We start from the raw sequence: 25,573 nt of genomic DNA, 5'->3' as shown, positions 1-25,573 counted from the left end.
GAAATTCACGCGGATTACTTCAACAATATCCAGCGAACAGTTTCAATTTAGAACGGCTACTTCCAGCGACGGTTCTGGAATTAAATGTCCCCTCGTCAAGCTCCTCTCAAAGGCGAATCGAGAATATATGAGGCCATAATCTCATATATTCATGTAGAAATATTTGTTACGTATTTCTACAGTGGTAGTAAAGCACTTACCACAGGGGGGCGCCTAAACACAGTAAACAAGCTGCAGAAAACTGGCTCTGCGTCAAATGATAGCCATAGAGCATGTATCAAAAAATATAATTTATACAAGAGGGTTTAAAAAAGAGAAACGTATTTATAAAGACAAATATATACAATATTTTTTTCCACAAATCATCTTTTTTTCAATACACATTTTTAACAGCAGTCAAGACACACCTTATATATAAAAAAGTCATTTATTTTTCTGAGCATAATTGTCAATAAGTAAATTTTCAACGCATTTAATTTAATGTTATTAGCCCAATAAAAAATAAATATTTGTGGAATTCTTTTTCAAATGATCAGAATTTAAGAAATGTCGAGTTAGCATGGTGATATGGAGCAACAGTGCCACAGTACCAATATAATACCAGATTGTATTGATGTGGCTTTTTAAAAACCTGATTGAGCATCATGCTAGTGTGAGCTTATAACAGGAAGTTATTATTAAGTGTCTTGTCTGATTCAGTGCAGTGACAGAAGTTCAGCTATTTAGGTCTTGGATGCAGTCCTCTCATGATCATCTCTGCTGTTGCAATTCTTCTTGGTTCATCTCTTATGCCTTATATGGGCTTGAGCTGGAAAAGCAAAGGTCAAAACTTTAGAAACTGGCAAAATAATTTTTTTCTGAAAAGTAATGTCCATGACATTTTGTGGACAAAATACACATTTATAACTCTTCTGTAGAGTGAAATTATTCATAGTTACATAGAGGAATATTCATATACATTGAAATAGGATCTAAATTCTAATTCTAAATTGTCTAAATTTATTTAGACAATTGGGCTTTGTTTGTTTTCTTAAACTGAATTAGCAACCAATGAAACCAGCAATTCGGGTGGAATGTATTGCAATCTAGCTGACACAATAAATTACAGAACTGAGAATTATTGGTGCCAGACAAGATCAGTCTTCCTTTTATTATTGACTGTTTCTCTACTGAGCAAACTGATTATACAGGAAAACATGTCTCTTTAACAGTTTTATTTTCCTAACTCACAGTTTGTCTAAACCAGTGCGAACGCCTTTTAACCTCAGCGTTTTAAACTACTGATGAAAGCATGGGAGCCTGACCTCAGATCCATAGGGTGTGGGTTGTGAAAAGGAAATTAGTCAGGGCTCAAAATGGCGCAACACAAAATGTGCAACCAACAGTTACCACAGATCAATTAAAAACTATTGCGGAAATTATAAAGGAAACCCTAAAAGTCCAGTTATTTTACAACCATTACAGCACTGTAACAAATTGCTGTATAAAAACGGCCAAAACTGAACAGTATCATACTGTTTCTATTGAAAACGGTACTGCACCGTGAAAAACAATGCATTCTGGGCAATTATTACTGTTTTTAATAAAATACTGTAATATACTGTGAGTAGCATTGCATTTTGGGAATGATGTTAGATTCAACGGCAAGGAGACTCTCTTTAAACAGAATGCTACTGTATTTCACAAGAAGACACGTTGTTGTGACATGTGGAAGCAACCTCTAGAATTTTCTTTACAAGGACTATCCATTTGAATCCTGCATTTTATGAGCCAATCCGGTAAGTTGGAGCATAATTTATTTGTTAGATGATGTTGTCATACAGTTGTCATTTTTAAGCAGACTGTACTGCTTAAAGTTACTAAGTTAACTTAGTAGCTAACTAAGTTAGCTTAGTTAATCTGTCATGCTGTAATAAGGAAGCTAGCATAACATTATTTGATATATCTCGTAGATAAGAAGGTAATTAATTAAAGTAATCCGTTTCCATTGTTACTTAGTTATTTGCCTGTAGAAACTTCTTTTCTTTTCTTTTTTTTTTTAAGATTTAGTTCATACGTTCTTGGGTTGTCAGTAGAAATGTTAAAAAAGATGACCTAACTGGAGAATGAATAAAGATGGCCATAACTTTGCAAAGAAAAACAAAACTCATTGTGGTTTAAGATTTTCACGATAATACAATACAATAACATGCAGATGACACAAGGTTTTGATTTATTTGTATTGCATGAAACACAATATCTTTAAATTAATGTTGTTTTAGAAATAATGGTAAAGGTCATTTGTAGAAGTCACAATACTTGTTATAATTTTTTTTATTTTATTTTTCAGGTGGAAAAGACAATGTGACTGCTGGGCACTGGATGATCAGTCTTGAGAGCCATATTGTATGTGAGGGCATTCAACCAACCTTTGTGACAGGGCTTGCTGCACTGTTTTCAATGTACTACACCTACAATATCAAGAAGAGGCTGCATGTACACTTGAATTCATCCAGAGGTAAGGTTTGTGTCCGCCTGTCCGTCCCCCCCTTTTCCCACCTAATACACCTTAAACCCTAACTCCTTAAGCATCATATGCTAATCTGAAATTACTGCATTTTCAGGCCCTTTCTTGATATCAACCCTGAAAGAGGGACCAAGGCCAGCTGTGGCAAGATCGTCTCCAAGAGGACAGGAAATACTGTTCAAAAGAAGTTGGTCACTGTCAACCCCTGTGTTTCAACTCAGCTAAAAAACCTCATGGACTTCGAGTGGAATTTCATATAGGTTAGTGAGAACTTTCTAACCAGGCTATAAGTATTGTTGCCCCTCTGCGCAAAAACAAACAAACAAACAAACAAAAAACTATACAGGCATGAAGGCAACTTATCCCTGAACAGGAGTGTTCTTGAGAGATTTTTTTTGGTTTAAAGGTCAGCATAATCTTAGACATCTCTTTTAATTTATAGCATAAATTTTGTTAAGGGTCCCACATTCTGTTCTTCAGATATAATTTGTAATTTTGACTGTACAGGCACAATGTTTAACTTATCTTGGCAGTGTGTTGTCAAATATTGTTTCATTGTTTTATCATTTGAAGTGGGAGCTCTGATTTTGCCCTAAAGGAAATTCAAGTCTAAATGTTTCATTTAAATTTTTATCAAACTAAAATTTGCGATTTTTTTCCTATGCTTTAGATTGAAAGTTACATGTTTCATTTGTTTTATGTTGCATCATATTGTTCCTCACTTCTACTAAAAGTAGTATTTTGTATTGAAAAAGTAGTGTGCTGAGTTGTACAATGTATTATTTCATAATTTCTTTCATACTTATTTTATTTCAGACTAATCAAAAGGCCACAATTCATGCTTTATTCAAAAACTCTTTAAATCAGTTAATAAGAAATTTATTTTACAAAATAGATGGGGATTTTCTTACTGTTTTTCCAGAATACGTCTTACTTTGGACAGTTTACCCTCAACATACTTGTAGAAAAAGTTTAGGTTTAAGGCACACATACGTTGTTGTTTCAAAACCTTCTTCTTTATTATGTGGCCCACTAAAGACTGTGTATGAGTTAATGTTTGAGTTGGTGCTTTTTTTTTCCCAAATAAATGTTGGTTGACATGATGGAACTTACATTTTCTAAGTGTTTTTTTTTAATGTTTCTATTTTGTATTGGAAATTTACAGTAGTAAGCTGTATGTGAATTCAACAGTATGATACCATAGAAAAACTGTAATATACTGGCAACACAGCTGCCAGTAATCTACTGTAAATCTGATAAAAACAGCAATGTGCTGTAATCAAAAGATTTCTTTTGTGACAGTAATATACTGTAAAGTTGATTACAGTAAGGGTACTGTATTTTTACAGTATAATGCTGGCAACCCTGCTGCCAGCATTATACTGTAAAAATACAGGGCAATTTGTTACAGTGAGCTTTCAGCCTGTTCATGATCAAACCTGTGACAAAGCATCACCTTTCAAATCTTTTCATTTTAAAAGATGCATTTGCTTTAATTTTCTCTAACTCATACTAGATCAAAATCACACCAGCAGTTGTCAAATTCTGCTTAGAAAAAGATTAAAGAATATTTTCGAGAACAGTTTTTCTGTTCTAATTTTGCGTCTCTTCTTCTGATCCAGTCAGCATCATTAACTCTGGGACAATCTGCTCTGTGCTTCGCAGACACATTCCTGGCCTCCTTCTCTTACCAGAGTAATCTTGTGGTGACATGGGTCTGGACAGCACCTTTCTCAGGACGTTCAGCCACTGTTTCTGCTCCCTCTCCTGCTCGCACATGAACACAAACTGGCGCTCCGGCGTCTGCACCATGATGCCGCACTTCCACTTGTTGCCCCGCGTGTGCTTCGGGACACACTCCTTCACGGAGTAGCCGTTGCTCTCTGTCCCGATGAAAATGACCCCTAACTCCTCTGCGTCCTGTTTTAGCAACAGCAATTTGAAAAGATTTTCAAATTAATCAGAACTTTGATGCCAGACATCTACAGTGCAGTAGGCGGGTATTAGCGTTAGAGGAAGTGTGGTCTGTACCAGTTGGTCTTTGAAGTAGAGCAGCTTCCTGTTTTGAGAGTCCAAAATAAACCAGCGTTTTTTGAAAGACTCCTTCTGCTGTTTAAACATAAATTATGTTTAATCCAAAGAATCCATGAATATGCTCCACTTAGGAGAAATTTTCTTAACAAAGTTACCTATTGTGTAATTATTATGGTGTTAGTGTGACAAGTGTGTGTGTGTCTATGTGTAAAAGAGGAACAGAAACATTCAAATGTACATCTCAGAGCAAATAAAGTCAAAAATAGCTAATGGATGACTGGAAATGAAATGCTCCACTGCTAAAAGAACAAGCTATGCAAAAAACGAGTAATTAACCAAAACACATAACAATGTGATGCTCTTTATGACTTACCAAGGGCCCCGTCTTTTCCATGTACCCCTCTTTTAGATAATTTCTTGTTATCATAGGCACAAGCTGTCACAAAAAGACAATTAAAACTCTTTTACTTGATCGTTTTACTCAAATCAAATACAAGATACTCAGTAAAGCTTGTAAATGCATGGCATTTATTTTGTAAATGTGTGAGAAAGAGCTGTATGCTTGAAAGGAATGATAAAACGTGCCAGACAGGAATGTGAGCAATTCAAGGTGAGTCAGGTCTTACGTCGTCATCGGTCCCAGTCGGATATGCGGTCTTCAGGTATGCATAGCGAGCAGCACGGATGGAGTTGTACCAGGTTACTATTTCCTGAAGCACAAAAGGGAGCCAGAATAACAACGTAAAACTCCAAAACCAGTTTTAAAAAAAAAAACACAAAAGATTTCAGGGGAATGATCATGCCGCTTCACCTCAGAGCTCTCATGATAGACATATAGGTTCCTGGTTTTATTTTCATCCTGGTATGTAATCTGCAGTCCATGAGGATGGCAGATCTTCTGTGGCTGAAAGGTGGCGTTCAGATCCTTGATGGAGATTACAGCTTTGGGGCCTTTTGACTCCTAAATGACAGACATGTTGAAGTATCCCTTACAAAAAAACCCCATCAAAATCACATGTTTTCACATGTGATTTTCATGTGGAAATGTGTGAATCACATGTGATTTTACCACGAAACGTTCCAAAATCACACGTATTCATGTGCTTTCACATGTGATTCACATCATTCACATGTAAAAATTTGTGTGAACCACATGTGAAAGTCACATGTGATTTTCATGGAATTTTTTTGTAAGGGTACTTCAGCAACATAGGAGATAAGGAAAGTAAATTAACATAAATGTGCACACGTTTTTGTATTCAGTGTTTGCCAATATTTTGTAGAGCCATATGTTGCTGCTGTTACATCTGCAATTCTCCATCAGCTTCCCACATGTAGAGACTGACATTTATGCCCATTCCTTTTAGCAAAATAGCTCAAACTCTGTGAAACTGGATGGAGAGTGCCTGTTAATATCAATTTTCAAGTTTTGCAAAAATTCCTAACTGCATTGAGGTCTGGATTTTGACTGCACCATTCTAACAAATGGATCTAAACCAGTTAATTGTAGCTCTGTCTATATGTTTTGGGTAGTAGCGTCACAATTATGCAATACTTTGTGTTGGTCTTTGAAAAGAAACCCTCCGCCCAAGACGAGGAGCGGTGAACATTTAAACTGTTTCAAGGATATCAATGTTTTTGAGACAAGTATTGTTTTGTTCCTTGTGCACCCGAGCAGCTGGAAACTCACATCTTCCTTGTTGTAGTACAACAGGGTGAATTCCCGTTCTGACAGCACAAACTTCCTCTTCTGAAACTGCATGTTATCTTTCCCTTTCTTCCACAAAATTCCTTCATAGAAGCCTGTGAGAAAGAAAAGGTACACAGATTGTTCTCAGGAGTACAAACTAATTATTTTGCCAATGAGTAACTAACCAATACCAGGTCTGTTATCTTTGATATAACTGGTTTTCCTGACACCATTTGGTATGAGGAATCACATTATCAGAACACCTTTTGGTCAGTCAGGATAACAGTAGTAGGCTTCATGTTCTCATTCATGCCCAAAGAAAATCCATTTCTCACCTGTTGTATACGCCAGCGGTGGATACTTAGTTTCCCCGTTGAATTCCATCCTCTGATATTTTGCTCGGATCCACTGATCCCTCAGGACGCTGCAGTTTAAAATGTGGAAACAGTCTCACACATTTTTCTGTAGTAAAACCACAAAAACCTGCGTCTTTCAACTTTGATCTAGCAGCAGGCTTTCATGCACATTTCACTTCTACAGCCTGCAGTTGCACTTCTCTCTATATTCTGTGGTTGCGCCATGTCAGCAGTCTGTTGTCCATCATACACTGCCAAATATTCCACAATCGAGACATCAGAAAAAGAGCCTCACCGAACTGTATGAATACTTACTTGCAGTCATTTTTCATAGGCCGGTAGTAGTAGGGTGGAACGGCTTTCTCATACACAGCTCGGGCATTCGCATTCCCGGTGGATTTCATGAACTTTAAGGTGAAAGTTACAAACATACAATCAGTGTTTCTTTAGAAATATTTGAAAAAAAATGGATCTGTAGAGAGAGGACGCTCATGCCTCAACCAGGTCATCCTCCCAGTTGTCTAGCCGGATGGATTTGACCCGACTGGACAGGTTGCGGTGGATCCCAGAGCAGTTCAGGCATACAAACACACCGATCTTATAGGATGCCCAATCTGGCTCTGGGAGGAGCACAAGAAGATTTTGTTTATGTCAAAACCAGGGCCAGCCCAATTCATAAGCAGATTATGAGGCTGTTTAGGCCGTCCCAAGAAAATCACACGAGATAGGTGGACAAGTGTTACAGTTTTAAACATACAAAAGAAAGTTTTCATAATTTGAGAAAGTAAAAATGAGTTAAATAATTTTTGCTGAGTAACTCTGCTGTGAAAACCTTTCATTCACATTCCAATTTATTAGATTCTAGAGATTGCCTCATTCTAAGGTTGGTCAGCAGAATAAAACTTGCGCCTCCTCCAAGACTCTCAAGTAAATGAGAAATGCTTCAGTGTTTAAGAGGTCAGAGATCTGACCTGAGAATTATGTCACAACCTAAATTGAGCGTGTTCTAGTTCAAAGGTAGATTTCTTGCTGTATTTTGATCTGAATAAATCCAGTAAATCCAATTTACTATGAAGAAGCAGCACAACTTATTTATTTTACCTCTCCAGCCAAACTAATCAACATGTTTTGTTACCACAGCAAACTTAGCAATCACCTTGTTCAAATTAAACTAATTATATGTTTTTAATAACCAGTTTTTTCACATTCTGACATATTTTACATTTTATCTTGGCTTGCAAATTATATGACTCACTATGTGACGTCACTTTCCATATATAATAGTGGAGTATATTCCACAGGCAGTTCATCCTTATCCCTCATCCAAACTCACCAAACTTTTGTGTTTATCTATTGTTTTAAATGAGAAGATAAGAAACTCTTTGACAACAAAGAATAAAAATAGCTCAAATTTCAGTTAACAATTTTGCATTTTAAAGTGAAAATTTAATAACCTGATGTATTTATCACTAATGGTAATTCAAGGACCAAGAACAATAACATTTTACGTTAGTAGATCATAAAAATATTTAATTTCCACAGTATTTACCTGAGTTTGTTCAGCTGTTATAGTAAAAGTGGTTAAAAAGATTAACTCCATTAGAAAAATATCACTGATAGAGTAAACCCAGAATGTATTTTAACCTATTTGTTTCTAGATACAGTAAATTGAGTTAAAACCCAACAATGACTGAGGCGGGATAAAGTATTATTGTACGCACCCGGCGCGCCGCAGTCAGCGCAGTGGCTGTTCTCCGGCTGCTTCACCAGTTCCAGTAAAATCTTTTTGTTTCGCTCGTTTGTCATTTCGGCACCAAGTCCGGATCTGCTCTTTTTCGGCGCTCAGTCCCGCGGTCCGTATTGTTCATGTTGGTCTCATAGTTTAAGACGTGGTGAGAACTGTGCCTGAAACAACATCCACATGAAAGTGGAACTTGCAGACAGACGTTCGTTGACTGTTTCGACACGATCAAAGCGCAAACTCACACGCCTCCCGTGGAGCGCGTCCAGTTGTTGTTCTGTCTGTTGGAAACAATTGGTGGTTTTGTAGCTGGAGGTTGTTCCTTTGTTATAACCCGCCTCTAACACTGTTCTAACGTCAGCCGCATGACAGCCCTATTTGCTTTATGTAATAAGTTGTTAACTTGTCTTTCAATTTGTAATCTTATCCTTGTGCAAACATTTTCATATTTCCCTTGGGAAATTGGGATTTTATGTTATCAACCAAAACAAAGAACTTACGTACCTTATTTTACAGGCATCTGAAACGTGTGGTGTGCATGTTTTTTCTGTCCACTTAACTCCAATACCCATAAATAAAATGTTCTCAAGAAATTCAACTGTCCTGCCCAGGCTGTAGAGAGGTATGTAAATGAGAATCTGTAGAGAAACTTTATGCTCACAAATTCATCATGCAGACTATAACTTTGTGTTTATGAAGAAAAAAAATGGAAGAATTCAAAGGCTGAGATCACTTTCACGGTCTTTGCACATACAGAGACATAATGCAATAGCTTAGTTGGGTTAAGCCTTTATTTGTTCACAACAAAAACCAACTGGAAACTTTTATACATATTCAATGCAGAAAAAAATTACAAAAAAAAAATCAATGATGAATGTGACATTCAAAGCTTCCTGTTAGAAGCTGCTTATTTATAATAAACTGCAGGAAACAAGATTGTAAGTGATAATTTATACACGGCCTTTACAAATATAGAAGCAGGTTGTGTTTTACAGTTGTATTTCTTACAATCATAAAAAAGCTCAACATGTTTAACTGAGTATTTATTAAAAGGTTTCAAAATCCAAAGCACTAATAAAAAAAACCTACTGTACAAAACCCCCAGATTCCAGCTGAATTTCATATAAAGCTTTCAAAGCACCGAAAGATGTAAAATATGAGGTTATTTAGTTGCGTGCTCTAGATTTCAGGGATTTTAAGTATTAAAAGATTTAAATGTTGGTCAAATAAGTGCAAACAATCATTTGTGCACATAAGAGCCACCGATCTGAAAGGAAGCCAACACCAACATGTTGCTGCAGCCATCTACAGCCCAACACCACAATTCATGCTATTTTTACCTTCAGAGAACCAGAGACTGAGGTTCTTAAATCTGTGTGTTTGTGGCACATGAAACAATCTGAGTCAATTAGGGGAAGTCTTCAGCAAGAAACTGTTGTGTGCTTTTCTCGAGACCCAAGTGGATTGCATCAAGATAGTGAAGAAACCTGGAGAGAAGACATGAGACAGATGCAAAAGGTTATTTTCATATAAACAGACTCTTTCTTTTCAACTTTTACACTTATCTACACTTCCTGTCCACACCTACCTTCTCTTAACTTTTCCTTGCTCCTTCAGCTGCTCTGACCTGCAGATGGTGCGGATGGTGGGCAAATAATCCAAAGCAGCTGCTTGTCTGTTGCCAAGAGTGCCAAAGACTTTATCGAACAGATTTTCCATCACTTCTGTTCTCTGCAGCACTAACCTGGAAAACAGGATACCGCTTTTTAGCAACATAAACTTGTGTTTGTTGGGTTTCAGAGAGACCACGATGGTGTAAAGACTTACTGTGGATGGCTGAGTCCATCCTGAGTGAAGCTGTAATCTTCTCGATGCGAAGCCACTGGAAGAGTGAGCTCCTCTGCAGCCTCTTTCCTCAGATCTCCCTCTAGCTGCTGCACTTTATCCCAGGCATCAGCTACTGAGGCCTGACACTTGTGGAAGCTCAGAGCCTCCACAGCAGCCTGGATCTCTACAACACAACTTCCTGTGGTCCAGCTTTCTCTCCCGTTTTCAACTCTCGACTCATCAGTCATTCCGTCTTTAATGACGGCACTAAACGATGATCTTCTGTAACTGTTCAGCCCATCAGGGTGAAAACAAAGGTATGAGTCCATATAGGACATGCTATCCCAGAAGTCGACTACAGATTGAAGACACTGAGAGACTGGAACAGTTTTTATTTGCTCCTCTGCAGTCAGCGGCTTCCGTTTCACCCTTTTAGAAACAACTCTCTCTTTGATTTTTTCTGTGTGAGGATCATTCTGCCTCTTGGAGAGAGACGGAAATCCATCTTCTGAGTCTGAATCAGAGTTCAACCCGTCTCTGGTGGGCAGGTGGTGTTGTTTCTTATTCTTCTTCATTCTGCTGGACACTTTGACTGGGCTGCAGCTGTCTGACAAATCAGCTGACTCTGCAGCGAGCAATAAGCCGACACCGGGAGGCAGCGTGTCCGACTGCAGGGATGAAGATGATAGCTGCTGCTTTGGACTCACAGATCGAAGGTCTTGTGATTCAGGAAGACAGTGTTTAGGTTTATAGAGCTTAGAGGTAGGTAGCTGTGTCAGAGGTAGAGGTAAGAGTTTCTCCATGTTGGAATAAAGCAGATCAACTCCTCGCCGCCGGCTGCCTGCAAGAAGCTCCAAGCCAACTGCCGTCTTCATCAAACTCTGGCTCTGTTGAAACAAAACACCCGAGTTTAACAACACAAATTGACCTCAATCAAGTTCCTACTGCATTATATAGCATATATATTCATATATGTTATGAGACTTGATAAGAATGTGCCAAAAGCAACACAATAAACTAACTTTAGTTTGAATCCATTTATTCGATGGTGACAAAAATCCCCATGTAGCTTAAATGAAACTTTTTTAAGTGTCTAGAAACTTTTTACTAAGGATCCTTTACACTCAATTTCACTGGGGTGTAAATACAATTCAGATGCAAAGTCAGTAATTTTACTGTTGTTGATCAGATTGAAAGAAAAGCAATAGATGAGAATATTTTGATAAAATTTTGGATTCCCAGCTTAAATTAGTCGTCAGTCTAAGCATTGAGTTGTTAAGTTGTGAACCGTGGTAGTTGGTCAAAACTATTTTAAACCCAACCACAGCAGAAGTCATAATCAGAAGAGCTCTACAAGCCCTAGTCGATCATGACAGAGGTCTCTGCTCACACTGAGCCAGGATCTGCTGCAGGTTTCAGGGGAGTTTTTCTCCCTGCTGTCACTGTGAGTGCTCAGCATGAGGGATTGCTGCAAAGTTAATGACTCAGTGCAACTGACTGTGTTCACTGTCTCTACATGCTGGTGCAGCAGGAATGAATGCTGCAGTCAGTGAACTGATGCAATCTGCCAGGTTTTAGAAAACCTGTTCACCAATTTGAATAATGAACTGAACTTGACTGCACTGTTCGAGAACAAGGAGCGAGTTAGAATGCAAGTAATTGACTTTAAATCCATCTGTGCGACTGGATTGAATTAACAAAGTATTTCTGGACATAAATTAAATGTTTTCATGTTTTGCAAAGTGCCTTAAGAAAACATGTGTTGTTAATCACCATTACATGAACTTTTCCACAAGAGAACTGAATTTTATTGCAAACCATAAGATATAAAGCAACCCTTTTTTTCCATTTAAATAAACCAAGATGTGAAATAATTTGCCACCAATAATAAATTAGTTTTTCAGTGGAAATAATAAAGTATTTTTTAATTTAAATGAAAAACGCTGACTAACTTGTTCATGTTAGCATTCAAAACTGAACAGCGGCTTTAAAAATATGGAAATCAGTTTGCAAAGCATCTACTGGTGAATAATTTTCTTTTTCTTTTGTAATATCCTGCTGTTGTTTTTTTATTAATTTTAGGTGTATTGGTCCTTTCTTTTTGTTTTAGTGGTTTTATTGTTTGTATTCATTGTGCAGGGCTGCTTCAGGGGTTTTGTTCCATGGTAAGTTTACCTTGAGCAGCTCCCAGATGTCTCCGTCAGGCTCAATATTCAGCAGGCCCAGCTTGCTCTCAGTGCAGCCGGCCTCACAGGGACGGGGGCTGGATGTGACGGTCACAGATTTAGCAGCTGCTTCTGGTTTCAGTTCGATTTCTGTGCAAAAAGAGGAAAACACACTCAGACAAATGTAATCCCATTAAATTAAACACAAATTTAGAGATTTACAGTTTTATCTTTTCCCTTTACCATTTCGGCCAGTTTGAGCCAGCGGCCTCATTGACGGACGCCGCCCTGCGCTCCGGGCCCAGAACTGAAGCTGCAGTAAGCTCTGCCTGACGTCACAGCCATTGAGCTTCAGCAGAGAGCTGATGTCTGACAGATGAGTCCTCGTGTCCTCAGCTAAACAAAGGAGCTGCAGGTAGCTGCCCACATTCACCTGCAGAGCAGAACCAGGACAGTTCAATTCAAGCTCTGTAAATCTGTGCTTGCATGCAGGTAATGTAAATATGACTCCAAGCTCTTACCACTGAAGGGGTTTTAAACTGAATCTCTTCAAAGCTTCCGTCAAACATCGCACTGAAAGCTGGATCTGGAAAACAGCAAAGATTGTGCAAAGATAGTAATTATCAACACATCAAGCTGCAGGACATTAACAGTTTACTCATACTAACCGCTGGTGGTGAGGATGACTGGCCTCTTGGTAGTGCTCATGAACGTCTTGATAGCAGCAAGAAATCCTGAGTCATCATCAAAAATAACATCAACTTCTTCAAACAGGATGAGCGATGTGGCTGTCTTCTTGCTCTGTTCCTCACTGCTCTTCTGCTTAGGGCTGCTGGTGGCCGGAGATTTGGTTTTATCACTACTCTCATTGGCTTTTATCACTTTCTTGGAAGGCGCTATGAAAGTGATCAGTAAAGTTTGTGGTTATAATGTGACAAAACAACAAAACATCATAGATTCATTTAAAACCGTGGAAAATTCACAGCCATTACCAGTGTGTTCAGGTTTTTGTGGCTCTTTGTTGGCTGGTTGCCCCATTTTAAAGAACTTGGCTAAAGAAGTTGGAGCCAGGCATCCTTTTTTAGCTCCTCTTGGTGACTGAGGATTTTTCCTCGGAGATGAAACCACCTTGCGAGGAGAGCTAACCTTTCCTAAAAAATGAAGACCACATTGTTTTTACTGCACAAAAAGGAGATTGAGATTGTTATTAGTTTGCAATATTATTCATACTTGGAGAAGAACCAGGCCTAACAGAGCCGGTGCTGCTGCTCAGTCCGTAGCTGTTGAAGTAGGCGGGTTTGTGGGCATTGACCCCCTGATTGTCCACCTGGTGGGACTGAGTCGCCTCCTTCAGCTGGGACAGAATTAGACGGCCGCTTCGCTGAGATGAAGCGTTCACTTCAAACACCTTAAGAGGGTAAATTAAGAAATGAGGAAGTGGCGTTCAGCACATCAGTTTCTGTTCTTTATCTGTGATGAATGTCTACCTTGAAGCCCAGCTCTTGGGCGCAAGCGTAAACCGCAGCAGTTTTTCCAACTCCAGTGGGTCCAGTGATGAGCAGCGTGTTACATAGAGTGTCCTCTGCATCCTGGCAGTCCTCGTCTCCACAGTCCCATTCTGAATCTGAACACACAAAACATGTCATGCATTAAAAATAAACGTGCTGAAAACAGAGGAAGTCATTAGTGGAAACAAAATCTCGCACCATAGCTGCCCTCTTCTGTTTTCTTATCCTTTTGATTTTTTCTCTCATCTCTGTCGGCACGAAGTTTCCAATCTTTAAGCCAACTAGAGAAAGAAAGAACAAATATTATTGAAAAACCTGCATTACACACTTTGCATAAGTATTTCTATATTCTGTTACATAACAACAACAAAGTATATTATTGCGATTTCATGTTGTTCACCAACAATTTACCTGAATTAGATGCAAAAAACAATTTCCAATGTGTCACAAGCAAAGGTATTCCACTTTTACTGTAAAACCTTTAAATAAAATCAAGCACAACCGGCTGCCTACAGCAGTCACATAATTAATTAATAAATAGTAACCATTAGTGTGAAAATAATCTCAACATAAAATCAGCTGTTCTGTGAAGGCGTGAAGATGAACAATGTATCACAGATACATTCTTTAATCCAACTTAAACAACAAAAAGAAAAATCATAAACATGTTTGGTAAGGAGAGAAAAAACAAGAAAAGCAAGCAAGTGGTTCAAGTGGTGGTGCACTCTGGGAAGAACTGCAGTGACATTGCAAATGTTCAAGTTCAAGGGCTACAAATAATTTTGTGAAACACTGTTTGACCCATAACTGTGAGAGTAAATTACAAATCCAGGAGCTGCTGGTTGAATTCCTCACCTGTAAAGCCTCTTCACTGCTGCGGTGTTGTCTATGATGTCAGCAGAGAGTTGTGGCTGGTATTTATCAGTCCACAGCAATTCCTCCTGCACTGATTCTAAGGATAAAATAGTCAGTTTGAAGGGATAAACCACGGCTGTTCAACATCAGTCCTGAAGGACCGATGTTCTGATATTTTACACACAAAGCACAACCAATGGAAGGTTTGGAAATACACTATTTTTCTTTTCTTACACTAATATGAGTTGATAAACATGGCAGATTGTAGTGGAACGCACCTTTGCTTTTAGAGTCTGCTTCCAAAGTTAAGTCGTCCACTACAACAGAATCCTCTTCAGAGGGGATGGGAGCTGAGGTCAGTTTAGGATTAGTTTTCTCCTTCATCTCGTCCTCTTCCTCCTTCATTCTGGATCTCTGACCTCGTCTGTTTCGGCCTCCCCTTCTAGGAGGCTTCTGCTCAGCTGGGGAGACGTCCTCTGAATGGTTGGACTTCAGTTTCTTAGCCACCTTCACATTATCCTCCCTCTCATCTTCTTTCCTCTTCCTCTTTCCTCCAACAGCTTCATCACACAGCAAAACACAGGAGTCTTCGATGGCAACAGTTTCTGGCTCTAATAATTTCACACAATAAGAAAATAAGTTAAAGATAATAGACACATGACCTCATTGGTGACCAATTTGAAAATAAATTTAAAAAACGCAGGAAAACTTTAAGCTAGACTAAATACTGAAAATATTCTTGCAGTCTAGAGTTGTTTTTATAAAACAGAGTGAAATGTGATTTTATGCAGGTAACAATACAGAATAATTTATTCTTTTCATTGGTAAGATTCTTTTAAAAGTACAAAATAGCATTGGGATTCTTAAAAAATAATTATACCTTCTATTTTATTGTATTTCATATAAGTTTGCTATTATTGTTTCAACATTTTTCTTTACTTTTAACAAACAGAAGGATGCAATGACACAAACTAGTTCATTAAAATTGCAACAGACTTAGAAAAATAATTTTTTCTACAACAAACAAAATTAAACTTGGTCTGTGTTTAATATCAAAAAAGGCATGTAGGAGTAATTGTAAAGACTGACCTGAAGCTGCTAACTGCAGCTGATGGTCGGCTCGTCGTTTTTGGAGGCGAGTGAAAACCGTCTGCGCCGGAAAGTGAGGGTTTTTGGAGCAGAACTCCGTCATCAGAAGCTGACGATCACTTTCAGAGATTTCAGGTCTCCAGACCGACGCCTAAAAATAAATTATGCTGTTAATTCAAAACTACCCAGGATTTAAAAAACTAAAACTAAAGAAAACTTAGAAATGGGCTTAATAAGAGTGAGATCAATAAGAATTATATTATACCTTTTCATAAGCATTTCTACAGGCTGGTTCTGTCTTTACACACAGAGATCCACTAATAGACAGAAGTGGGTTTGGTTTGTGGCTCCAAACGTCCTTTAAATGACCCAATAGTGAGGATTCAGGCCATGGCAGATTCCACAGAGAACAATCTGTCATTACACAGAAAAATAAGCTCAGATCAATATTCCACTGCTAAAGGAGGACACTGTAGACAGCTGTGACTGAGAATCCTACCGATAGGTGATTGTGTTGTGTGTGAGACCGGCTGAAAGGATGAAGAGGAGGCAGAGTAGGCCTCCTTGGTGGCAGCAGTCTTTGCTATCTGTTTCCTAAAAGACTCTGGCAGACCGCTCTTTAAGAACTCCCTGCGCGCCCTGAACTGCTCGTCGTCCTGAGAGTTGTCAGATCCTTCACGACTGCTCTCATCAAAGATGGAAATCACTGCCGACGCCTTCCGGGCCGGCTTGTCTTGGCCAAACGAGGTGACTTTAGAGCCTGATGTAGAGAAAACACACAATATTACTAAAAATATTGGTAAAGAGTTAACAACAAAAGGTAAAGTAAAGAAATAACAACCTGGGGTAGCTTTGCCAGATGGTGCGGCTTTGCCAAGAACTTCATTAAGGCTACGCAAGGCCTTCTGGGTTTTAGTCTTTCCTGGTGCACTCTGGGAAGTATTGGTCAAATCTTCGATGCAGACAACAGAATCCTAAAAGTCAAACCAATGAAGTCTTAAAATACACTAACAAGTACAATCTCCCAACGGTACTTTATATTACATATTTTGAAATGTTGTTTGTAAATAATCGCTAATAATTAATGACAATATTATCAAGTGCAGTTTATAATATTAATCATAAAACTTGACCTCGTCTTCACAGTAGGTCTTCTTGACGGAGGTTTTATTTCGAGATGATCGCCTCAATATTTCCTTCTCTGTGGTTTTCTTGCTTTGCTGAATCATTTTAGCTTTCTCCACCAATTTCTTTGCTTGCTGTCTTTTCTTGGACTCATTTAGTATCTTAAAAGGAAATCACAGGTCTGAAATTATAAATCAATGTTTCAAAAACAATTAAATGCATTTGATTTCTAAGTAAAATATAACTTACTTTATTTGAAGAAGTGGTTAAGTCGTTTCCACTTTCAGTCTTAGATGCCGGAACCGTTTTTTGAATTCTACTTAGTCTAATTCTTTAAATGAAAAAAAGAAAATATGTCAGCTGCTTTAGACACATACACTGAAATACAAAATTAAATGAAGTGTTACCTGATTGGACTTTCATTTGCATCTGGCGGACACACCATCTGTGCTACAAAGACACCATGTCTGGACCTACGGGTCTTCGGTGTGGACATCTTCACAGGGCTGATCTGAGGTGAAGCAGCATTTAAAGTCTTCTTGGACTCGCTCTGTCTCCTGGTTTTCCTCACAGGACTTGTTGGGGTTTTTGCAGGTGATTTTCTAACCACAATCTCTCGTCTGGACCTCCTCAGAGCTGGAAGTGTAGGAGTTGAGGTGATGGGAGGTTCTTCTTTGTTATCTTCTGCTTCTACTATTATGACCTCGGTTTCTTTTACAGCAGGTGATGTGTGGATCTCCTCCTGCTTATCGTTAGCTTTATTTCTTCCCTTTTTCCCACTTTTCTTTTTGAATGTTTTGCTCTCCTGATGGGCTGGCTCTGCAGAAGGAACTGAAACTTCTCCGTCCTCAGCTGCCTCCACGGCCTTCTCCTCAGGTTGCTTCTGTTTGCTTTGGTTTTTAACCAGTTTAGTCTTGGACCCATCCAGACTGGGCTGCTTAAAAGCAGCCATAAACTGCTTCCTTTCGACTTCACTGCACTTTGGAGTTGATTCGCTCTCAATCACAGCCAGCTCCAGATCCTCCTCTTGAAGAACAACGTTGGACCTCCGTTTGCTGGTTGAAGAAGGAGAAGGAAGCTGGAGTCCCTCGTCTGCCGGAGGAGAAGCAGCAGGTTCTGCTGGACTACCAGCTCCTTTTCTCCTGGTGAAGATTGAAGCAAACTTTCCCACAGCTCTTATGGTTTCCTGTTTGGGTGAAACAGCATGCACCTCGGCCTGAATGGTGAGAGTCCGGGGTGAGACTTGGACTGGGCCGACACTTTCCTCAGCCTTGGGGACATCCAGTTGCTCGCAATTTAATTCCTCTGCTGTTTCTTTGCTTTTACCATCATGTTCTTCGCCTGGGTCTTCTATTATGCTTTGAGTCTGACTCCGCACAAAATCCTCAAAGGAGATGGTAACAGTGCTGCTGTTCAGCTCAGAGGTTTCACCCAAGCTGACGTTCATACTAGCATCACAAAGTGATCTATCTGGTTCCTTCTCCTCTGGCTCTGGATGCTTTGACTCTTTTTGCTGCCTCTTCGTAGGTTTTCTTGCTGCCTTTTTAACCTGTTTTACTTCAAATCTTGGAGATAATCCTGTTGTGTTCTGCTTTGGCTCTATATCATCAGTATTTTCACATTTGCCATCTCTCTGTTGAGGGGAATCTCTTTCAGTCTTCTCATCACTGGCGGTTTTGCAGATTTCTGATTCACATGTCTCTGCACTGATCTTTAACAACAAAGCTGCCGTGTCGCTTCCAAGGGTCCCATGGCTGATAGCTGCATCTGATGTAGAGTTTTTGCTTTCCTGTGTTTCTTCAACAATCAGGCAGTCATCGGTGGCACCAACATCTTCAGTCGGCACAAGTTTCTTCACAGCCCTGCTGGTCTTTCTGCCCCGTTTCTCAGACGACTTTTTCCCCACTTCTTCTCTGATGTGTTTCTCTTCAGGTTGAGGTTTTTGACTGTTTTCTTTGATGTCTTGTGGTGGACTTGACTTTTCTTTAGAAGAAGGAGTCTTTCGACTAAAGTAGTCCCTGATGTTATTGGAGCGAGGAGGAGAGAAGGGTTTCTCCACAGGTTTGGGAACAGGCGAGAAATAGTTTGTGATCTGCTTGACATCTTTGCGAGATTTCTTGCAAGGCTGTTAAATGAGAAAACACAAATGGGATGATTTACAAACACCTAAATAATAAAGTTTTGCATTTGTGAGCATAAAAAGGGAATTATAAAGGTGCTTGAAACGACAAAAATAAGTATTCCAAGGTACATATAACAGAGATTCAATTACATTTTATTTTATCATTGGATAAATATCTCACCATGGAGTATAGATATTATTTAAGAAAATCTAAATAAAAACTTTCTCTATGTCTTAACATCTTAGTTGAATAAACTGACAGTAAGTCTAGTCAAGATATTTAGAGTAAATTTTATTAAATAAAACATGAGTAAAACTAATGTTTCAGCACATTGTACTGCCTTGCTATTGAAATGTGCTATACAAATAAACCTGACTAAAATGACTGACTATAACAAATAATATTTAAAACTGAGTTAAACATATTGTCAAAATAAACACTGGCCTCTACACATAAGTGGTTGCAATTCCATCAAAACCAGCAAGATAATATTTTTCTCAATTACAAAGAAACTCCTGCATTTATGTTTCATCAAGCATTGTTCAGCTGGAAATGTAGCCATCATTACAAACAAAACTGTGGAATGCACACAGTTTTGTTTTACAGTGCAGAAGCACTGTAAAACAAAACAATTGTAATGATTAAGATAACACTACTTCCAATAATGACAGCTGTATAAATCTATAATAATTATGATTTCTACCTGAGTGTCAAAGTCCTCAATGCCAGAAGCCATAGCCACAACACCAGCCATAATTTCAGGAGACCTGAAAGAAATGTTTAGATTTGTAAACAAAACGAGTATTAAGTTAATACATAAGAAACATGGATTTATATGCAGCTTTTGATAAGTTGTCAGTTATTATGGGTTTAAAAGCACATTAATTTCTATTGTTTATTAAACAACAAATCCTGATGTTTTCAGAGACAGGTATGTTTCACTAGATCTATTTTCCCAACAGCACTTAAAAATCTTAGACATCTTGTCAATCTTATTTAAATGCTTGAAGAATAATTTATAAACAAAGTCCATTTAAATGTGTTACAGTACACTCAAACAACTTTTACATAATGCGATGTAAACGTAAATGACATGGTTAGTGTGTTTATTTACAACTGTTAATTATTGTTATAGTTCATATGGCGGCCAGGAACTTCTCTAGTTTGGTTTAAAACAACTGGCGGATTGATACAACAGAGAGCTAACACTCACCAATATTTTACACCCGTAGGTTGCTACAACGTCAGGGTCTATTTTCTTATTTGCTACTTTGTGTATAAACAAAGAACAACCGTATAGTTCGAAGCAGACGAGTGTTTGTTGTCAGGTTTCATTGTAAAACAACAAGCTAACTAAGTCTCACTGTAGCCGATCTATGTGCAGCTCCTGAAAGTTCTCCGAGTATTTTCCAGTTCAGACTCGGGTATCCCAAGGGAGCACGAAGGTCTTCACTTTAGTATTTCAGGAGCTGCAGTAAACTGAAGCAGTTTTCTTGACATTTTTCTGTCGCTTCAAAAACGCGCCAGATTGCTGGTGAACGAAAAGCGCCAAATTTACGTGACCTCTCACGAGACAGCCTTCCGCCAATCAAAACAAGAAAAACAGCCCGTCATCTTCTGACGTATTACAACAACAATAAAAATGGCGTTCGGAGTCTCATTTGGTGGAGGGGGAATATTCACAGCGACCTCTAATGTAGAGAGTAGTAGAAGTGGCATAAATATAAAAAATTAGTTAAATAAAATAAAAGACACACGAAGTAAATTGATAAATATACGCTTGATTCAGTTTTTAATTAAGTGTCTAAACCTTTAAATTTCATCTAATTGTTTTTAGCATTTATATTTACTGCTGTAAGCATTATATTTTTGTCCATGGATAACATACTCAATGTTTAATTCATGATTCATCCATTCAGTTACTTAATTGTGCATTGATAATTTATTGGCATGTTTACGTAAACCTTGACACATAATCAGAAGTGAATGTTTTATTCAAATTCAATTGAAATGATTAAAAACAATGTACAAATTATGTGTTTGCATAAATTTTCAGTTAATAAATTGAAAGAAATAAGCCATACTATTTGCTGATATGCATGAAAATTCGTCCTTTCATCCGCTTCCTACAATCAATTTTTAAACTTATATTTTTGTGGCGTGGTCCTTGCTGGTGAAATGTTTATTGATTTGTTAAGTTTCAGTTTAACTGTAATATAGACCCGTCTTGTTGTTAGAATAGAAATGCAGTTATTACAGTCCTCCAGCAGATGGCTATGTCTGATCATGTTTGACTTTCCTCTACCTTTGAACTATTTAGTTTCATTTAGGAATAGGCAGGAGCATATGGCAAGGAGAAACGTCGGCAGAGTGAAGCTAATGAAATGGCTACCTCAGCTGATATTTTCAAATTAGGTCAGTGACATTTTCATAAAACTTTCTGTAAACGTTATCCTGTTTACAATTGTGCTTTTTATAAACTCTAATTTTACTGACTGAGTATGATAAATTCAAAGAATGACTGTGTGAAAGTGTTGGGAGGGGAAAACATGGCTACCTCACCTTTTCTAGTTATTTTGATTTAAGGTTAATCTTGTGTAAATGTTATTGTAGGTGTTTTCTGAGAGAAATACTGTTGAATTAAAAAAAGTACATTCTGTGCAGGTCTAAATAAAGTAATTGTTTCTAAACTGTATAAATTTGCACCTCATTTTTCTTCTTACAGCACAAAGCCCTCCTGCTACAGAGTTGAGGATTGTTTTGATAGGAGGAAGGTTAAATGGAAGTCTCAGTGGTAAAAGTTCAGCTGGAAACATCATCCTGGGTCAAAATGTTTTTGACACCAGCAGAAGAACAGCTCAGAGTGAAGCGAGGCAGCAGGAAGTGTTCAGCAGACAAGTTACAGTGGTTGATACTCCAGGATGGTGGTGGATTTGGCCTATAGAAGAAACTCCAAAACTGGATCAGATGGAAATCCAGAACAGTGTCCATCTGTGTCCACCAGGACCTAATGTCTTTCTTCTGGTCATTCATTATGATTTATATTTACCACAGTGGGTCAAATCATCACTAAAGAAGCACCTGAAACTTTTCAATGTAGATGTTTTCAGTCAGACCATTGTGCTGATCACTGCTGCTGCTCCATGTAGTGATGAAGAGGTTGAGTCAAGAATCAACACAAGTCCAACCCTGCACTGGATTCTTCAACAATGTGGAAACAGAAAACATTTTCTCAACATCAGTAACAGAGAAGATAGAGATCAAGTTAAGATCTTGTTAGATAAAATTGAGACCCTGATTACAATCAATGGAGGCAGACACTGTGCTGTTGACAGAAGTCAAGGAGAAGCTTTGAGAAAAGAAATGTCAGATTTGACTGAAAGAGCCTCAAAAAGGTTTGATCACATCCAGAAACAAAGAAGCAAACTCAAAGAACTAATTAAAGGCAAGTTGCAAGTTACTTTAGTTCTAATACACTACAGTGATCCTCAGCTTGTGGTCCCACAACTTTTAGATGTATCCCTTGTCCTGCACACTTCAATTAAATGATGAAATTGGAGCCAGATGTGCTGAAGCAGAGACATCTAAAAGTTTTAGGACACCGGCCCTCGAGGAATACAATTTGAGACCCCTGCTGTAGATGGTTATGGGTAATTGAATGATGGAGGACAAAAAATCACTCAACTGACCTCTGAAAAATGTTTTCCCTTCAATTCTGAGGCAATGGCTATGTCTCTACTAAATTAATTTCTTACGATAACATGCACTGGTAAAAAATGTGATAAAAAATTTGTTGTACCAATGCCATTTTTTTACCGTCAAAGTTTTACTTGAACGATAAATAAAAGATTAAGCTCCAGCCATATTGAGATAGGGTCAGAGCTTTCGTCTGCTAGCAGGAGCTAGATCAGGAGCTCCTGCTAGATCAGAAGATCAACCACTGGTCTTCTATGTTGGAGGAAGGAAATGTTTCAGGATTCACAGGTTCTGAGAGAAAATCACACATAACCTTCAGTATAACATTGTTGAAGTTTCTCTTTTGGAAAATGTTTGACTATCACTTCAAATCACTTGAAGTGATAGTCAAATCAGACATAAAATAAAAAAAACTGCTTTATTGCCTATTGGTAAAACATAAACAGAACTGTGTGTCTCTTTCCTATGAACAACTAGACCTAGACAAATTAGAACAAGTACTGTGTAAAAGAGTTCATTTTTAATTTTATAATTTGTTGTTTTTTTCTGTTTTGTTGGTTTAGGTGAAAAAGTTCCTCCAAACCTTTTGAGAATAGTGATGATTGGAGATTCACTGGCTGGCAAAAGCTCAACAGGAAACATCATCCTTGGCACAAAGGTTTTTGATGTTAATAAAAATGGAAGAACAACAACCCACAGTGAAATCAGACAGCATGTGGTTGAAGGAAGGCGGCTCACAGTGGTCGATTCTCCTGGATGGTTCTGCATCAACACCCTTCAGGAAACCAGTGAGATGGACAAACTGGAAATAGAGAACAGTGTGAATTTGTGTCCTCCAGGACCACATGCTGTGCTGCTGGTTATTCCTCTGATAATCAACATTGATGAATCATATCTGAGATCTGTTCAGGAACACATGAGTTTGTTTAGAAAAGATATCTGGAAACACACACATCTTGTGTTTACCTATGGAGACTGGTTAGGAGTGAAGACTGTAGAGGAGCACATAGAGAGTGAGGAAGGTCTGCAGTGGATAGTGAACAAGTGTGAGAACAGATATCATGTCCTGAACAACAAGGACCACAGTGATAAGACTCAGGTAAAGGAACTTCTGGAGAAGATTGAAGAGATGTGGGCAGGAAATGAAAAATCTTACTATGAAGTGGAGCTGGACCGAGCAACACAGCTAGAAACCAAGAGAGAGACTGGAGACAAGATGGCCAAAAGGTTGAAGACCATCAATGAGAGAAAGACAAGAGTAATGAAAGAGATAATTGGAGGTAAGAAATAAATAGGACATAGTTTATGGTATAGTCATATAATCTGAGTGTTTTAAGATGAAAAACATTACAGTAATTTTTATTTATTTTACAGATGAGAGACATCCAATCACTGACATTGGGATTGTTCTTGTTGGTCAGAAATGTTCAGGGAAAAGTGAAGTTGGAAACATGATTCTGTTCAATGAAAAGTTTAAAATGACCTTTGAGAGAGCTTGGTTGAAAAAGGTAACATCACATGCTGACAAAACAAAAAGCTTTAATACAGTCACCCAGACTGTAGGTGTCCAATTAGTGAAGTACAACCAAATATACACCGAACATAAATATAAACGCCCCATGTCAAATATTGTTACCACGTGGAGTTAACAACTGTAAATGAGCATTTGATGACATTTTATTGTACAAAAGTAATATTTCTCTTGATTTGTGTATTATTTTTACTTGAACTTGTCAGTGAGCATTACTGTGAGTTGTTTTTTTTACTCAGTGCCTGGGTGGGTCATGTCCAGTAGGTGATTAGACAAAATGAACAGCAGCTCGTCTCGTCCATCTGTGGGACTGACTAAGACCAGTGACACACACAGCTGATGAGACTATTGGCCTGCACAAGCCACACATCACACCATAGACTTTCTGTAGACTTTCAAGTTGGCCTATGAGAAGGCAACTTGCACATTCTTCAAATTCCTCAACTTGACCCCTATCATGTTCAAAGGATTGTCAATCCGCTACACATGGCCATACCATAAAGTCATCAATGCCAATATAAAGAGCAGTAATTACTAAAAATAGTTTGAGTTTCTCTATATATTGTGTGACACAAATGTTCAAAAACAACTCTTACATTTGACATGGGGCGTTTATATTTTTGTTCAGTATAGATTTATTTATTTATTTATTATTTTTCATCTTTTCAGACCTACCAAGATCACAAATTTGCAACATGTGTGAAACACGAAGGAATGTTTGAAAGAGTAAAAGTCTCAGTTGTTGAAACACCAGGCTGGTTCTCAGACCCAACACCACCTGACTGGATCAAAGATGAAGTTCTCCACAGTGTCTCCATGTGTTCTCCTGGACCTCATGTTTTTCTCCTGCTTGTTCCCATCCTCAGATCTTTCACAGAGAAAGATCTCAAAGCTCTGGTGGAGATCTTGAAGCCATTAACAGAGAGAGTGTGGAAACATTGCATGGTGCTGTTTACCTGGGGGCACTGGCTCAATGATCTCCCTGTAGAGAATTACATCGTCAGAGAGGGAAAGGAGCTCCAGGAGCTTCTGGAGAAATGTGGGAACAGATACCATGTTATAAACCCCAATCGATATGGTGATGCTGTTCAAGTCAAAGAGCTGTTCCAAAAAATTATTAACATGGTAAAACAAAGAATGCTTTACAGCTGAAAGTAAACACAATACATTTCTCAGTTTCCTTTGGCCACCAAAACAATATAAACTTACAGAACAAGAATGGAGCAGGAGGGAACAGGATCTGATAGAGCGAGTGAAGAAAGCTTTAGCAAAGGAACCAGAAGAACCAACAGAGCCTCATGTGAGAACAGCAGAGAGCAAAGAAGAC

General features: G+C 38.4%; 3 protein-coding genes across 6 annotated transcripts; 1 reads left to right on the top strand and 2 right to left on the bottom strand.

Moving 5' to 3' along the window:
* Positions 1 to 277: 277 nt before the first annotated feature.
* adap2 (ArfGAP with dual PH domains 2) lies at positions 278 to 8,596 on the bottom strand. Of its 2 annotated transcripts, XM_044101105.1 has the most exons (11): positions 8,308 to 8,596; positions 7,082 to 7,206; positions 6,902 to 6,993; positions 6,566 to 6,654; positions 6,231 to 6,343; positions 5,352 to 5,501; positions 5,167 to 5,250; positions 4,914 to 4,976; positions 4,538 to 4,615; positions 4,198 to 4,426; positions 278 to 808 (listed from the first exon to the last, which is right to left on the bottom strand). In XM_044101105.1, exons 1-11 carry the CDS (start codon positions 8,390 to 8,392, stop codon positions 780 to 782), a joined length of 1,137 nt encoding a protein of 378 aa, XP_043957040.1. In that variant the 5' UTR covers positions 8,393 to 8,596; the 3' UTR covers positions 278 to 779. The 2 variants fall into 2 exon arrangements, with proteins under 2 accessions (XP_043957040.1, XP_043957041.1); XM_044101106.1 differs by lacking the exon at positions 4,538 to 4,615 and having other exon boundaries at positions 391 to 808.
* Positions 8,597 to 9,100: 504 nt separating this feature from the next.
* On the bottom strand, positions 9,101 to 20,628 carry atad5a (ATPase family AAA domain containing 5a). Of its 3 annotated transcripts, none has more exons than XM_044101101.1 (22): positions 20,233 to 20,628; positions 19,723 to 19,786; positions 17,304 to 19,021; positions 17,146 to 17,227; positions 16,905 to 17,057; positions 16,613 to 16,745; positions 16,271 to 16,531; positions 16,037 to 16,185; positions 15,772 to 15,922; positions 14,961 to 15,293; positions 14,683 to 14,779; positions 14,026 to 14,108; positions 13,807 to 13,943; positions 13,550 to 13,727; positions 13,312 to 13,470; positions 12,988 to 13,215; positions 12,841 to 12,905; positions 12,557 to 12,752; positions 12,330 to 12,469; positions 10,155 to 11,041; positions 9,916 to 10,071; positions 9,101 to 9,814 (listed from the first exon to the last, which is right to left on the bottom strand). In XM_044101101.1, the coding sequence occupies exons 2-22, from the start codon at positions 19,771 to 19,773 to the stop codon at positions 9,736 to 9,738; spliced, it is 5,436 nt and encodes a 1,811-aa protein (XP_043957036.1). In that variant the 5' UTR covers positions 19,774 to 19,786; positions 20,233 to 20,628; the 3' UTR covers positions 9,101 to 9,735. The 3 variants fall into 3 exon arrangements, with proteins under 3 accessions (XP_043957036.1, XP_043957037.1, XP_043957039.1); XM_044101102.1 differs by having other exon boundaries at positions 20,384 to 20,605; XM_044101104.1 differs by having other exon boundaries at positions 12,563 to 12,752; positions 20,233 to 20,604.
* A 736-nt stretch (positions 20,629 to 21,364) lies between these two features.
* On the top strand, positions 21,365 to 25,537 carry LOC122822438 (GTPase IMAP family member 8-like). Its single transcript, XM_044101100.1, has 5 exons — positions 21,365 to 21,434; positions 21,745 to 22,464; positions 23,279 to 23,995; positions 24,090 to 24,223; positions 24,916 to 25,537. Exons 1-5 carry the CDS (start codon positions 21,404 to 21,406, stop codon positions 25,396 to 25,398), a joined length of 2,085 nt encoding a protein of 694 aa, XP_043957035.1. The 5' UTR covers positions 21,365 to 21,403; the 3' UTR covers positions 25,399 to 25,537.
* Positions 25,538 to 25,573: the final 36 nt, after the last annotated feature.

This window comes from Gambusia affinis, linkage group LG19 (genome assembly GCF_019740435.1).
Source record: "Gambusia affinis linkage group LG19, SWU_Gaff_1.0, whole genome shotgun sequence".
In the NCBI taxonomy this organism is placed as follows: Eukaryota; Metazoa; Chordata; class Actinopteri; order Cyprinodontiformes; family Poeciliidae; genus Gambusia; species Gambusia affinis.
The sequence above is the reverse complement of the archived record's forward strand: the minus strand, read 5'-3'. Positions and strand labels throughout refer to the sequence as shown.